The 15,237-nt window shown below is 37.0% G+C and overlaps 1 protein-coding gene and 1 pseudogene across 5 annotated transcripts in view; one reads left to right on the plus strand and one right to left on the minus strand.

The window, feature by feature from the left end:
* Positions 1-15,237, plus strand: part of SMAD5 (SMAD family member 5) — a 54,712-nt gene that overhangs the window by 34,300 nt on the left and 5,175 nt on the right. For all 5 annotated transcript variants that reach the window (XM_026508039.4, XM_057307059.1, XM_026508041.4 and 2 more), the window contains 2 exons: positions 11,555-11,776; positions 13,560-13,816. In XM_026508039.4, coding sequence (XP_026363824.1) covers positions 11,555-11,776; positions 13,560-13,816 — 479 coding nt within the window. The remainder of the gene's footprint in view (positions 1-11,554; positions 11,777-13,559; positions 13,817-15,237) is intronic.
* LOC123001494 (60S ribosomal protein L35a-like) lies at positions 16-367 on the minus strand (annotated as a pseudogene).

The following is a 15,237-nucleotide window of genomic DNA, read 5'->3' on the forward strand; positions in this document are numbered from 1 at the left end:
ACCTTTATTTTCTCTTCAGTAAGTTGAAATCCTTGAGGGGTACAGTATCACACGGATTCTGTGGCAAATGGCTTTAAGAGGAAGGTTGCTTGGGAATTTGGCACAAACCATGCTGCTGTTTCCATGAGCACGAGTTACTTTTCCCCACATTACTCTGGTTTTGTATGGTTCGCCACCAGGAGTCACTGTATTGTTCTTTGCTTTGTACACAGAAGCACATCTCTTGCCTAGAAAAGAGTTCAGTTTCATTTCGAGCATAAACACCTTCAATTTTAAGAAGAGTTGTGTGCTCCCTCTAGTTCTGGAGACCTCACTTAGAGCCAGCAAAAATGGCGCTGGACCACAGCCTTCCAGACGTATTTGTCATTTTAGGAGTCCTGTTCCAAGCAGGCCTCTACAGGCTACAAGATGGCAGAAAGAGCTGAAAGTTTTTAATTTTGACGGAGTCTGGTTTATCACTTTTTTCTTCCCTTGTTCATGTTTTTGGTGTTGTATCTGGGAAATCTTTGTCTATCCCAAAGTCATGAAAATTTTCTCTTTCGTCTTCTAAAATTCTATAGCTTTAGCTTTTACTTTTAAGTCTGTGATTTATTTTGAGTTAAGCTCTCTGTATGGTAAAGATCTACGTTCGTCTTTGCGCCTGTAGACATTCATTTGGTTCTAGCACTATTTTGTTGAAAAGAGTATCTACCATTTCTCCATTGAATTGCCTTGGCATGTTTTTCAGAAATCAATGGAATAAATGTAAGAGTTTATTACAGGACTCTCAATTTGTTCATTGATTGGTATGTCTATACTTCATAGTCTTAAGATACTTACTAAAGCTTCATATTTGAAAACGAGAAGTGTTATTCCTCCAACTTTGTTCTTTTTCAGAATTGTTTAGCACTTCTTCATTCTTTGCATTTGCGTATCATTTTGGTATTGGTTTGTTAATTTCTGCCTCCCAAAAATCCCCTCCTTGGATTTTGATAGAGATCACGTTGAATCTCTAAATCAGTTGGGGGAGGTTTGCCATCATCTTCCAGTGCACAGGTGTGGTATGTCTTTCCATTTATTTAGATCTTCCTTTGTTCAGTATAATTTTTTTTTTTTTTACCTTTGCTTCTCTTTGTAGATGTATTCCTAAATGAATGGAATTTGGTTTCTTCTTAATTAAATATATTGAAATACAGTTGATTTTCATATATTAATCTTGTAACCTGCAGCCTTGCTGAATTCATTTATTAATTCTAGTAGGGATTTTTTGTGTGTGCGTGTTTATCTGGATTCCTTAGGATCTTCTAAATATAAGAACATGTCACTAACAAATAGCATTTTTTTTTCCCGCTATCCAATCTGGTTGCCTTTAAATTTTTTTTTTCTCTCTCTCATTACAGGGCATGTATCAAAAACCTATAGTTATCTTCCATGGTAAAGACTGAATTACTTTTCCCTTACAATTGGGAACAAGAGAAGGATGCCTCCTCTCACTACTTCTGTTCACCATTGTTCTGGAGGGTCTAGCCATAAACTATTAGTTCTATTCCTAGTTTGCTGAGAATTTTTACCATGAATGGATGTTGGATTTTGTCAGAAGCTTTTTCTGCATCTGTGGAGAGGATCGGATGAGGTTTTTTTCTTTTTTCTAGTTAGTAAGTTGTATTACATGAACTTATTTTCTGATGTGAAACCAGGCTTGTATTCCTGGGATATTCCCACGTGGTCTTGGGGTATAATTCTTTTTAATGTATTTCTGGATTTGATTTACTGATACATTGTTGAATATTTTTGCTTGTATATTTGTGAGGGAGGGATAGTGGTGTGTAGTTTTGTTGTGATGTCTTTATTTTAACATTGGTATCAGGGTAATAGTGACCTTATGGAGTGAGTTGGCAAGTGTTCCCTCCTATTTTTGGAAGAGCTTATTTGTATTATTTCTTCTTTAAATATTTGATAGAATTTAACAGTGAAGCCGTTTGGGCTTGGACTTTTCTCTGTGGGGACATTTTTAATTACTGATTCAGTTTCCTTAGCTGGATCAGTCTATTCAGAGTCTATTTTTTCTTGAGTCAGCTTTGGTAATTTGTGTCTTGCTAGGAGTTTGTCCATTTTGTCTAAATTGTCTAATAAGCTGGCATAAAGTTTTTCATAGTATATTTTACAATATTTCTAATTTCTGTAGGGGTTAGTGGTGATGTCTTCATTCCTGGTTTTTGTATTTTGTATCTTGGTTTAGCTAAAGGATTGTAAATTTTGTTGATCTTTTGAAAGAACCAGTTTTTCTCTTTTTCATTGATTTCCAAATCCATTCGCTGTTATTTTCTTTATTCTGCTTACTCTACGTTTAGTTTTCTTTTTATAGTTCCTTAAGGTGAAATCTTAGGGTATTGGTTTCAGTTGTTTCTTCTTTCTTAGCGTAGGAATTCAAGACCACTCCTTTAGCTGCATCCCATAATTTTGGTATGTTTTGTTTTCATGCTTAATTAGTTCAAAATATTTTTAAATTTCCCTTGTGATTTCTTACTTTGACCCTTGGATTATTTAGTAATACATTAATCAGTTTCCACATATTTTGGGATTTCCCCAGTTTTTTCTGTTGATTCCTAATCTCATTCCCGTGTGGGATTACAAAGCATTGAAATAACTTTGTATGATTCCAGTTCTTTTTAAAATTTATTGAGAATTGTTTGTGTTTTTGTATAGCCTGTGATCTAAGAATGGTTTTTAGATTATTAAAGAGTTGTTAAAGAAGAAAAATATGTGACAAAAATAATATGTGGCTTGTAAAACCTAAAATATTTGCATTCCAGTTGGTCATCGTATTTCATCCTTTTTATGTGTTCCTGGATTTGGTGGACAGGAAAGGTTTGCCAACTCCTGGTGCAGCAGTGGTCTGTTTTAGAGACTATTCCAGGTGCATTTGAAAAAAAAAACAAACCTTTGTATTTTGATACTGTGGAGTGTCATAAGTTCTGTGGATTTTAGTTACATCAGGTTGGTTGATAGTATTGTTCAAGTCTTGTGTATCGTTGCTTGTTTTCTTTCTAATTGTTCTGTTAGTTGTTGAGAGTGTGACATTGCAAGTTGGGATACCCCCAACTGTTATTGTTGGATCATTTATTTCTACTTTCATTCGTGTTGGTTTTTGCTTCATATGCTTTGGGGGCTCTGCTGGGAAAGTGAACAAACAACTCGATATCATTAAGTACACCCACAGTGTCTTGCAATCATCAGTCACCAGTGTCCATTTCCAGAACTTTTCATCATCTTGTATGGAACTCTCTACCCATTAAACAGTAACCCCCCCTCCCCTTAGCCCCTTGGTAACTACCATTCTAGTTTCTGTCTCTATGAATTTGCCTATCTAAGTGGAATCATACAATATTTGTCCTTTTGTGATTGGCTTTTTTCACTTAATCTTCTCAAGGTTTATTCATGTTATAGCATGTATCAGAATTTCATTTCTTTCCAAGACTAAATGTATTCTCTTGTACGCGTATACTACATTTTGTTAACCCATTTGTCAGTCGATGGACATATGGGTTGTTTCTGCCTGTTGGTAGAAGAGTGAATAATGCCATCATGCACATTGTTGTACAGGTGTTTGTTGGACTCTGCTTTTTAAATCATTTGGTATCCTATGCCTGGGAGTAGAATTGCTGGATTCTGTGGTAATTCTCTAACTTTTTGAGGAACTGCCAAACTGTTTTCCAAGGCAGCTGTACCATTTACACATTAACACTAGCAGAGCTTTTTTTTTTTTTTTTTAAGATTTTATGTATTTATTTGACAGAGAGAGACAGCCAGTGAGAGAGGGAACAAAAGCAGGGGGAGTGGGAGAGGAAGAAGCAGGCTCCAGCGGAGCAGGGCACCCAATGTGGGGCTCGATCCCAGGACCCTGGGATCATGCCCTGAGCTGAAGGCAGACTGAGCCACTCAGGCGCCCCAACACTAGCAGTGCTTTAGAGTTCGATTTCTCTACATTTTTGCCAATACTTACTAATTTCCGTGTTGTTGTTTTTTTTAAATAGCCACCTTAATGGATGTGAAGTGGTATCTGGTTCCAAAGTCATTGTTGGTTTTTTTTTGAGATTATGTTTATTTATTAGAGAGAGCACCAGTACGCACGCATGCACAAGGGTGGGGGGAGGGGCAGAAGGAGAGGGAGAAGCAGACTTCCCGCTGAGCAGGGAGCCTGATGTGGGGCTGATCCCCGGACCCCATGATCATGGAAGGCAGACACTTAACTGACTGAGCCATCCCCCAGGTGCTCCTAAAGTCACTTTGCTTTGAGACTTTAATCTATTTAGTCTGTAACAAGTTTAGGAGAAGTAAGGTACTGCCATTTTATACATGTCTTAAAAGAATGATGTTTACATTGCGTGCTTGTGATGATACTGAAGGAGTATTTGTCATACTTTGCTTTCCCGGGAGCCCCACATTTCTAAGAACAGTTAAATTTCAGCCCTCCCTGGTAGTCTTGTTAATGTATCAATACTGTCTTTGCTTTTTCAAGGTCTAGAATTTATCTAGGACTTTTATCATACTAATTTTCTGATAATTCATAGAACCTACCTTAATCTAGAGCAAAATGCGACTCGATATGAATCCCTGTACCTCTCCCTGCTCACTTTGCAGCCTCAGGTAGCATTTAAAATCTCTCTGCTTCTCTTTCCCCATTTTGTACATTAAACAGAAGTTTTATACAGGAATTATTGGTTGTCGATTGGATTAGACACTATGTGTAATGGGCAACGCATACCGCGTATCAGGGGATAGCCAGTAAATGGTATTCTCATTCTCCTTCTGAAACTTGGGACTGGATTTACCCGCCTTGTCATCTTCCTTCCCTTCTTTGTCCCGGCCGTCCAGAGATCAGAGTGCAGCTTCGTGGTGCTGTCTGTTAGGTCCTCCTTGCACTATCATTTGTTGTAGCCAAACAGCTGAGTCCCTTTAGGGAGACTTGGCACTCAAGTCTTCTCACCCTCATTGATGTCTTTTTTCACCAAAGTTTCCTCTCGTCTCAATTCTATTTTGTGTTTTTTCTGTCTCTTTTATTTTGACAGAGAGGTGACGAAAGGGACATCAGAGTTAAACTGCAGCGCCTTGAATTGCCAGTTGACAATATGTCCTACTCTTGGAGCAGAAGCAGAGCTCTTCTTTTTCTTCTTTTCTCTGAACCAAAATTGTCTTTTTAGTTTTGCTTAGCAGTTTTTTCTCGACAGGCTTCTGCTCATTCTCGGCTCTAGCTTTCCCGACACTATTCTTATAACTGCTTGCAACTCATTTGTATGTGTCTTTGGTTGTGGGCCCCTCCCTGTTCCATCGTTTATATAAACTTCTTTATATTGTGAGCCCTTAGGACTTCTCTTTATGGGTCCACATTCGTTTATTTTTTCTGTTCCTCCTTATCTGAATTCTTTGCAATTGAATAATCAAAACTGAGTCTTAAAAGTTTACCAATTATTTTGTACTGCCTACCTAGGCCACATAGCCATTCTTGAGGGTTTTTTGGACATTTTTAATTTCTGCCTTTTTTGAAAGGAAACTTGAGGGTTCCTGTCTTTTCTTTCTGATTTCAGCCCCAAGAAAGATAATCTGCAAGCACTGGGTGAAAAATTTACATGTGTCCTTCCCATCCATCACGTCCATTATGAATTGTTAACTTTACAATAATAAGAGTTTGGCCGGTAGTTTATTTTGTGTATATATCTTTTTCCATAGACAGTTCTGGTGTTTAACATTAGATGTATATCACCTTTTACCCAAAGTTCATGCTCACTTAGTTGTGTTTTTTTTTTCTTTTCTTTTAGTTTTTTGTAAAACAGACTTTATTTTTTATGTGAGTTTTAGGTTCACAGCAAGTAAGAGTGGAAAGTACAGAGAGTTCCCACGCACCCCCTGCCTCTTCATATGCCCAGCCTTGCCAGCTACCAAAACCCTACACTGGAGTGGTGCATTTATTACAGTCTTACCTATCTTTACACATCATTATCACCCCAAATTGATGGTTTACATTAAGGTTCATTTTTGGTGTTGTACGTTTCATGGATTGTAACAAATGAATCATGACAGGTATGTACCACTATAGTACTGGTGGTATACAGAAGTATATCTACAGTATACTGTTCATTCCTCACTCCTTCGAACCTGCAACCACTGGTATTTTTACTGTCTCCATAGTTTTACCTTTTCCAGAATTTCATCTGGTTAAAATCATACAGTATGTAGCCTTGTCAGATTGGTTTCTTTCACTTAGTAACATGCACTTAAGTTCCCTCATCCCTTTTCATGTCTTGATAGCTCATTTCTTTGTAGAGCTGAATAATATTCCATCATCTGGAATTTCCCACAATTTATCCATTCACCTGCAAAAGGACATCTTGGTTGCTTTCAAGTTTTGGCAATCACAGATAAAGCTGCCATAAAACATCTGTGTGTAGGTTTTTGTGTGGACACAAGTTTTTAGCTCCTTTGTGTAAACATTGAGGAGCGTGTTTATGGATTTTATGGTAAGAGTATGTTCAGTTTTGTGAGAAACCACCAAACTGTCTTTCAAAGTGGCTGTACCATTTTATATTTCCACTAGGAGTGAATGCGAATTCTCTTGCTCCACATCCTCACCAGCTTTTGGTGTTGTCACTCTTTTGATTTTTGGCCATTCTTATGGGTGTATAGTGGTGTTTTATTGCTATCTTAATTTGCATTTACTGATGACACATGATGTGGAGCATGTTTTTATATGCTTATCTGTTATGTATATATCTTCTTTGATGCGGTGGCTGGTTATGTCTTTGACCCATTTTTTAAATTGGGTTACTTACTTTCTTGTTGGATTTTAAGCATTCTTGGTATATTTTGGATAATAGTCCTTTACCAGGTATGTCTTTTATACATACTTTCTCCCAGTCTGTGGCTTGTCCTCTTAATCTGTTGATAGTGTCTTTTGCAAGCAGAAGCTTTTAATTTTTTAATAAACTCTGCCTTATTAGTTCTTTCATGGTTCATGCCTTGGTGGTGTATCTAGAAAGTGATTACCATATTCATGGGTCATCTAGATTTTCTGCTATTTTATCCTGTAGAATTCTTACAGTTTCATGTTGTACATTTAGGTCTATAATTGACTTTGAGGTAATTTTTGTGAAGGGTGCGATGTCTGTGTGTAGATTAATTTTTTTGCATGTGCATGTCAGTTCTTGTAGTATTTGTTGAAAAGACTGTCTTTTCTCCATGCCTTTGTTCCTTCATCAGAAATTGGTTAACTGTATTTATATGGGTCATTTTCTGGGCTCTGTCTTCTGTTCCTTTGATCTGTTTGTGTATTCTTTTTGCCAGTACCATACTGTCTTGATAACTGTAGCTTTATGGGCAGTTGAATAGTGTCAGTCTTCTGATTTTGTTCTTCTGCAGTATTATGTTGGGTATTCTGGATCTTTTGCTGCCCCAAATAAACTTTAGAATCGGTTTGTTCATATCCACAAAATGATTTGCTGGGATTTGGATTGGGATTGCGTTGATATCTGTAGATCATGTTGGGAAGAACTGACTTCTTGGCAGTATTAAGACTTCCTTTCCATTAACATAGGCTATCTCTGCATTTATTTAGTTCCTCTTTGATGTCTCTGTTTAGGGTTTTATAGTTTCTTCATATAGATCTTATACCTGTTTTGTTGGATTTTTACCTGAGTATTTCTTCTTTTGAATGCTAATATAAATGGTGATGAATTTTTAATTCCAAGTTTCACATGTTCATTCCTGATATATATAGCAAAGTGATTGACTTTTGTATATTAACCTTGCATCTTGCAACCTTGCTATAATAGTTTAATTAGTTCCAGGAGGTTTTTTTGGTCATTTTTTTCAGATTTTCTATGTAGACAGTCATGTCATTTGTGAACAAAGACAATCGTATTTCTTCCTTTCCAATTTGTGTACTTTCTATTACCCTTTCTCTTACTGTATTAGCTAGGACTTCTAGTAAAGTGTTGGAAAAGGAGTGGTGAGAACATCCTTAACTTGTTACTCATCTTGGCAGGAAATCTTCTAGTTCCTCACCATTAAGTATGAAGTTAGGTATAAGGTTCCTGTAAATGTTCTTTATCAAACTGTAGAAGTTACCCTAGCCTGCCTGAGAGTCTCACTTGGTTTTTTAGTTCATATTTTTGTTTAGAATAATTTTACAAATACTGGTGTAGTTAAGTCTTTCAGGTTGCTGATACAGAGGCTTGTTTTACAAATTTAAACCTCGATTAGATTGTGGTAGAGAAACAATTTAAAATGTTAAAACACACCCGTTGAAAACCTTAGGGGCACGGCAAAAGCAGTTCTAAGAGGGAAGTTTATGGTAGTGTATGCCTACTTGAAGAAACAAGAAAAATCTGAAATAAACAATCTAACCTTACATCTAAAGTATCTAGTAAGAGAAGAACAAGCAAAGCTCAACTTAGTAGGAGGAAGGAAATAATAAAGATCAGAGTGAAAACAAACGAAATAGAGATTTTTAAAAGACAATAGAAAAGATCATTAAAACCAAAAGTTGGTTCTTTGAAAAGATCAGCAAAATTGACAAACCCTTGGACTCATGAAGAAAAAAAAAAAAGAAGAGGCCCAAATAAATGAAGTCAGAAATGAGAGAGAAGTGACAGCTAAAACCACAGAAATACAAAGGAATATGAGACTACTATGGAAAATGGTATGCCAACAAATTGGACAACCTAGAAGAAATGGCTAAATTCCTAGAAACATGTAAATGACATGTTTCTAAAACTAAATCAGGAGGAAGTAGAAAATCTGAACAGACTGATTACTAGTAATGAAGTTGAATCAGTAATCAAAAAATTTCCCCAACAAAGAAAAGCTCAGGGCTAGATAGCTTCAGAGGTGAATTCTATCAAACATTTAAGAAGAGGTAATACCTATTTTTCTCAAACTATTGTAAAAATAGAAGAGGAAGGAAAGCTTCCAGATTAATGCTACAAGGCCAGCCTTTCCCTTACACCAAAACCAGACCAAGACACCACAAAAAAAGAAACCTGTGGGCCAATATCCCTGATGAACTTAGATGCACAAATCCTAAACAAAATATTAACAAATCGAACAGTAAATTAAAAGGATCATTCACCACAATCAAGTGGGCTTTATTCCACGGGTGCAAGGGTGTTTTAGCATCTGTAAACCAACCAGTGTGATATATTACCTTAGTAACATACGAAGGATAAAAACCATAGAATCGTCTCAGTAGATGCAGAAGCATTTGACGAAAATCATTATCTATTTATGATAAAAACTGAACAAAGTGGATTTGGAGGAAACATACCTCAATATAGTAAAGACCATATATGACAAACCTACAAGTAACATCATACTCAGTGGTGAAAAGCTGAAAGTTTTTTCTTTTAAGATTAGGAGCAGAGGGGCACCTGGGTGGCTCAGTAGCATCTGCCTTCGGCTCAGGGCGTGATCCCAGGGTCCTGGAATCGAGCCCTGCGTCGGGCTCCCTGCTCTGCTGGGAGCCTGCTTCTTCCTCTCCCACTCCCCCTGCTTGTGTTCCCTCTCTTGCTGGCTGTCTCTCTCTCTGTCAAATAAATAAATAAAATCTTAAAAAAAAAAAAAGATTAGGAACAAGATAAGGATGTCCACTCTTGCCCCTTTCTTGCATTCTACATAGTACTGAAAGTTCTAACTGCAGCAATCAGACAAGAAAAAGAAATAAAAGGCACCCAGATTGGAAAGGAAGAAGTAAAATTTTCATTATTTGCAAATTACATGATAAAATCCTGAAGACTCCACCAGAAAAACTACTAGAACTAAAAAATGAAATCAGTAAAGTTGTAAGATCAACTTTAGATCAGTTGACTAGGATAGAGAGCCCAAAAATAAGCTCACACTTATATGGTCAGTTAATGTGCGACAAGGGAGGGAAGCATATACAATGGGAAAAGACGGTCTTTTCAGTAAATGGTGTTGGGAAAACTGGGCAGCTACATGTGAAAAATGAAACCGGACCACTTTCTTATACCATACGCCAAAATAAACTTAAAATAGACTAAGGACCTAAATGTGAGACCTGAAACCATAAAACTTCTCAAAAAACATAGGGCAGTGATCACTTGGACATCAGCCTTAGCAACGTATTTATGGGGTATGGCTCCTCGAGCAAGGAAAACAAAGGCAAAAGTTAACTGTTAGGACTACACCAAAATAAAAAGCTTTGTAACAGTTAAGGAAACCTTCAGCAAAAGGAAAAAGCAGTCTGCTGGATGTGAGAAGATATTTGTAAATGGTATCTCTGATAAAGGGTAGTATCCAAAATAAATGAAGAACTAACACAACACCAAAAAAACCCCAAACCAGACAATTTGATTAGAAAAATGGGCAGAGAACCTGAATAGGCATTTTTCCGAAGAAGGCATACAGTTGGCCAACAGACGCATGGGAAGGCCTTCAGCATCACTCATCATCAGGGAAATGCAAATCAAATCACAGCGAGATGCCACCTCACACAAGTCTGAATGGCTAGTATCAAAGGACACATAACAAGTGTTGACATGGACATGGAGAAAAGAGAATCCTCGTGCACGGTTTGTGGAAGTACATATTGGTACAGCCACTGTGGAAAATAGTGTGCAGATTCTTAGAAAATTGAAAATAGAAATACCATGTTATCCAGTAATTCAACTATTTACCCAGAGAAAACAAAAACACTAATTTTTTTTTTTTCTAAAACACTAATTTGAAAAGATATATGCACTCCTGTGTTTGTTGTAGCATTATTTACAGTAGCCAAGATATGGGAGTAACTGAAGTGTCCATCGATAGATAAGTGGATAAAGGAGATATATGCGCAATGGGATATTATTCAGCTGTAAAAATGAATGAGGGCTTGCCATTTTGCAACAAGATGGATGGACCTAGAGGGTATTATGCTAAATGAAATAAATCGCACAAAGACAAGTGCCATATGATTTCACACATATGTGGAATCTAAAAAACCAAGCAAATGACCAAATAAAAAACTAGAAACACGGAGAACAAACTGGTGGTTGCTGAAGGGAGTAGGTGTATGAAACAGAAGAGGATTAAAAGGTACAGAATTCCAGTTACATATTAAATAAGTTATGGAGATGAAAAGTACAGCATAGAGAATAATGTAATAATATAATAATGTATAGTGTTGTTTGGTGACCGATGGGAACTACATTTATCATGTTGAGCACTGAGTACTGTATAGGAGTATCTAGTTTTTGTGTTGTACAACCTGAAATCATTATGGTATTGAATGTCAACTCTACTTCAATAATAAAAAGTTTAAAAGAAAAATAAAAAAATAAAATAAATGTGATATTGCCTATCCTTGTATTTCGGTAAGTTTTAAAGTCATCATATTCAAGGCATTACTGATTTTTTTTTTTTAAAGATACAGACTCAAAGCCAGGGAGGACAGTGAGACTTAAGTGAAATATCTGAAAATATTTTTCATGGAGTGCTTGGGTTGGCTTAAAGGGAAACACATAAAGAATCTGAGGTTTCTAATTCACTCATTAATCGTTTTTTCTGTCTGGTTTGTTTATAGACGTTCAGCCTGTTGCCTATGAAGAGCCCAAACATTGGTGTTCAATTGTCTACTATGAATTAAACAATCGTGTTGGGGAGGCTTTTCATGCATCTTCTACTAGCGTGTTAGTAGATGGATTCACAGACCCTTCGAATAACAAAAGTAGATTCTGCTTGGGGTTGTTGTCAAATGTTAATCGTAATTCAACAATTGAAAACACTAGGCGACATATCGGAAAAGGTAATTTTGTCATTTCCCTGCATTCAGTTGAAATCAGTCATTTATTGTGCTCGCTGTGTACCGTGAGTTGTGTAAGGTTCTGGAGAATACCATGAGCCTGAGGCGTGGGCTGTGCACTCAAGTTGCAGATGCTTGAGAATGTATTAAGTCAAGACCTAATCAGTCCTCTTTCCTTTATCCTGCTTAGTTTTTTCTTCATTGTACTTAGGATCTGAAGTCATACTATTTCTATATTTATTTTTTGAGTGCCTTCTTGACTAGAATATAAACTTGACAGAAATTTGCTTTGTTCACAGCATTATTTTCAGCAGCTAGAACAGTGCCTGGCTCATAGTAAATACACAACAAATATTTGTGGAATATATGAATGCTGGTGTGAAGGATTAGAATTTTTTAATTATGGTATTTTGAGTTGAGGTGTCTTGTAAGAATTTCTGTTATGTTGGAAGAGCTGGGTTACAGGTAAGAAGTCCAGTTTGAATGATAACAAGTCTCCAGTGGCTTCACCACCACCCCTTCTGCCTTTTAAATTCAGGTAACTAGGTTTTATTTATATTTCATCCCGCAAGACAGTTGCCACAACAAACGAGGAACTTTTCCCACCTCAGTGAAATGTCTGAGTCTCATGCATCAAGTGGTCAGGAAGGAAACCTATCCCAGGTAGAGTATATTGCCTGTCTTGTAAGTTTAGTTTTCGCCACTTGCTCTGTTTTGCTTCTTGGACTTGAGAAAGTCTTAGTCCAAGTTAGAACAAAAGGTACACGTACACCTTTTACCTACAAAAGGTAAACTATACTTGTACCTACAAAAGATACAATTATAATTGTAATGTGATTTCTTATAGAAGAGATTCAGCAAAATACTATGGCCAAAAATAAGTCGAAAAGAAAGTTTCTGTTCTTTTTTGACTCTCTTGCCAACTTGGCATTGATTTTGTAGGTGAAATGCCTCACTTCTGTGTATTGGTTTTCCCACTACACTGATTAAGAGAAATCTACCTGGTGAATTCTTAAATTCTGGAATCTGTTTTCCCATTTTTCCTAGTATCCAGTTCTACGATCCCTTCCTCCATGGGTCATTTTATTTGCTCAGAAACAAAACATGGTTTTCGTATCATAGCCTAATATAAGTCTTTGACTCACATGTGTATGAGGTATGAGTGTACAAGAATGGTCTTTTTAGCACTGTTTGTGGTGGTGAAAAGTTGGAAGTAAGTTCCGCTTTAGCTATAGAATTTGAAGTTTTAATATTGAAACTGTATTTACCAGAACCATTCTTTTCAAGGGAAGTAAAATAAACCTGCCATTTAAAGTCTCTTCCTGTGACCTGAAATTACATAAGTGACTTAGGGTCTTTTTTAATGCTCCTGTACTCTCCATTAGTAAAAAAGAGTGCAGAGCATTTTGCCAATTGACTGTGATAGTTAAACTAACTTAGCACCAAGTGTTCCTTTGAAAGGACTCATCATAGGTGCTTTTTTGTCTTTTTGCCTTCGCTTACTCTCATAGAGATCATAAATGATTGTTGGCAAAGAGAAGCTCTCCTAAGAACTGATAAACCTAGTAAGCTACCAACCTGAGGCTCAAGTCTTCGTTCTTTAAGGACCTCGGGAGACCTCTTGGTTATCTTCGGCAGCGTAAGGCCCTCTAGTGGTAGCTTCTGTCTGCAGGCTGCTGGGCGTTTGCTGTAAGGTAGCGGGTATTCTTGATTGTACCTTATACAGCCTCTTTGGTTTCATCGTACTGCTGTGTTAAGGTGAGTCTTGTAACGCTCGTCTTTGTAGGTGTTCATCTGTACTACGTTGGTGGCGAGGTGTACGCAGAGTGCCTCAGTGACAGCAGCATATTTGTTCAGAGTAGGAACTGCAACTTTCATCACGGCTTTCACCCTACCACGGTCTGTAAGATTCCCAGCAGTTGCAGCCTCAAAATTTTTAACAACCAGGAGTTTGCTCAGCTTCTGGCTCAGTCTGTCAACCATGGGTTTGAGGCCGTGTATGAGCTCACCAAAATGTGTACCATTCGAATGAGTTTTGTCAAGGTGAGTGGGTTGTAACCTGTAGCTTAATTAGAGTTACTGTAAATATGTATATTATATTTCTCTAGGTTATGATTTTAAAATGTCTTTGTGAAATGAAAGTCGTTACTTACTTTTGACCTGACTTTTAATAGGCTTTTAAATGATATTCTTGAATTTCAAGCTTTAAAACCACACGATAGGTCTAAGTTTTAATTTTATAATCCAGACATTATAAAATGCATGATACTGATACTGATTTTGATATTGAATAGGGGCTGAGTTTATAAAGAGCTTCTGTTAAAGACTGAATTGCTAGAAAGCATTTAATATTAAAATTGCTTCTGAAGTTCCTTAGCTTCAGCACTTTCAATTATTATTAGATCCCCCTGGAGTGACTTAAAAAATTCTTTAGAAGACTAAAATTATCTTCCTTTCATTTAACCTCTGTTATTAAGGATTTGCAAAGTTGAAAGAACTTTTCAAATTTATCATTTGCTCTTGGCCTGATTTTACTGGCCTTCCGAAGATGATGGTTTGTGGGTAAAATTAGGGAAGAATTTTAGTGACACATGTAAGCATCCTGTACTCAGTCCATTTGGTCCTTAAGGATTTAACCAAAGAAGAACAATTGTGAGATGCTTTGAGTGGGCTTTTTCTTCTTGGCATTCAGACCTGCAGCAGTGTTGCTTTGCTGCTTTGCTGTCGGTCTTTTCTGTACGTCAGCTTATCAGTAGCCCCAAAGGCATTCCCCTCCGTAGAAACATAACTTTTTTTTTTTTTTTAAAGATTTTATTTATTTGTTTGAGAGAGAGAGAGTATGGGAGGGGGGAGCAGAGGGAGAGTGAGAAGCAGACTTCCTGCCGAGCAGGGAGCCTGACTATGTGGGGGATGCAGGGCAGGGATGCAGGGCCCAGTCCCAGGACTCTTACCAACTGTGCCACCCAAGTGCCCCAGAGATATAACTTATATGTTTAATCTCTACTCCCCCATCTCCTCCCCTCCGAAGCCTAATTTTTCTGGGCCAACACTACCATAAGCTGTAAAGCAGAGAGCTTGATGAATCCAGGCAAATAAAAGTGAAAAAAATTCTATTAAAATCTTTATCTAGAATTTTAGGCTAAAGCGTTCCAGCTTAATTCATCTCAGCTACTTTAATTACAGTTGCATGCATTGATCAGATCTACGGTGTCTTAAGTGATAGTTAAAAAAATCCCAAACCTCAAAACCCAAAACTTTTTCATACCAAAATCTGATGTGAACTTATATAAGGCTGTTGTGGGTTTTATTTATCCCATTAAGTGAGAATGTATCTCACTGCAGAAATAATAGTGTTTTCATTATGAGATATTGTACTGTATTAACTTTCTAAACTTCAGAAAGAAAAAGAATTCTGAAACATACCATGCTCCAAGGGTTTCTATTAAGGGAATCCTATCTCTTTC

Source organism: Ursus arctos, unplaced genomic scaffold, assembly GCF_023065955.2.
Source record: "Ursus arctos isolate Adak ecotype North America unplaced genomic scaffold, UrsArc2.0 scaffold_5, whole genome shotgun sequence".
Taxonomy (NCBI): Eukaryota; Metazoa; Chordata; class Mammalia; order Carnivora; family Ursidae; genus Ursus; species Ursus arctos.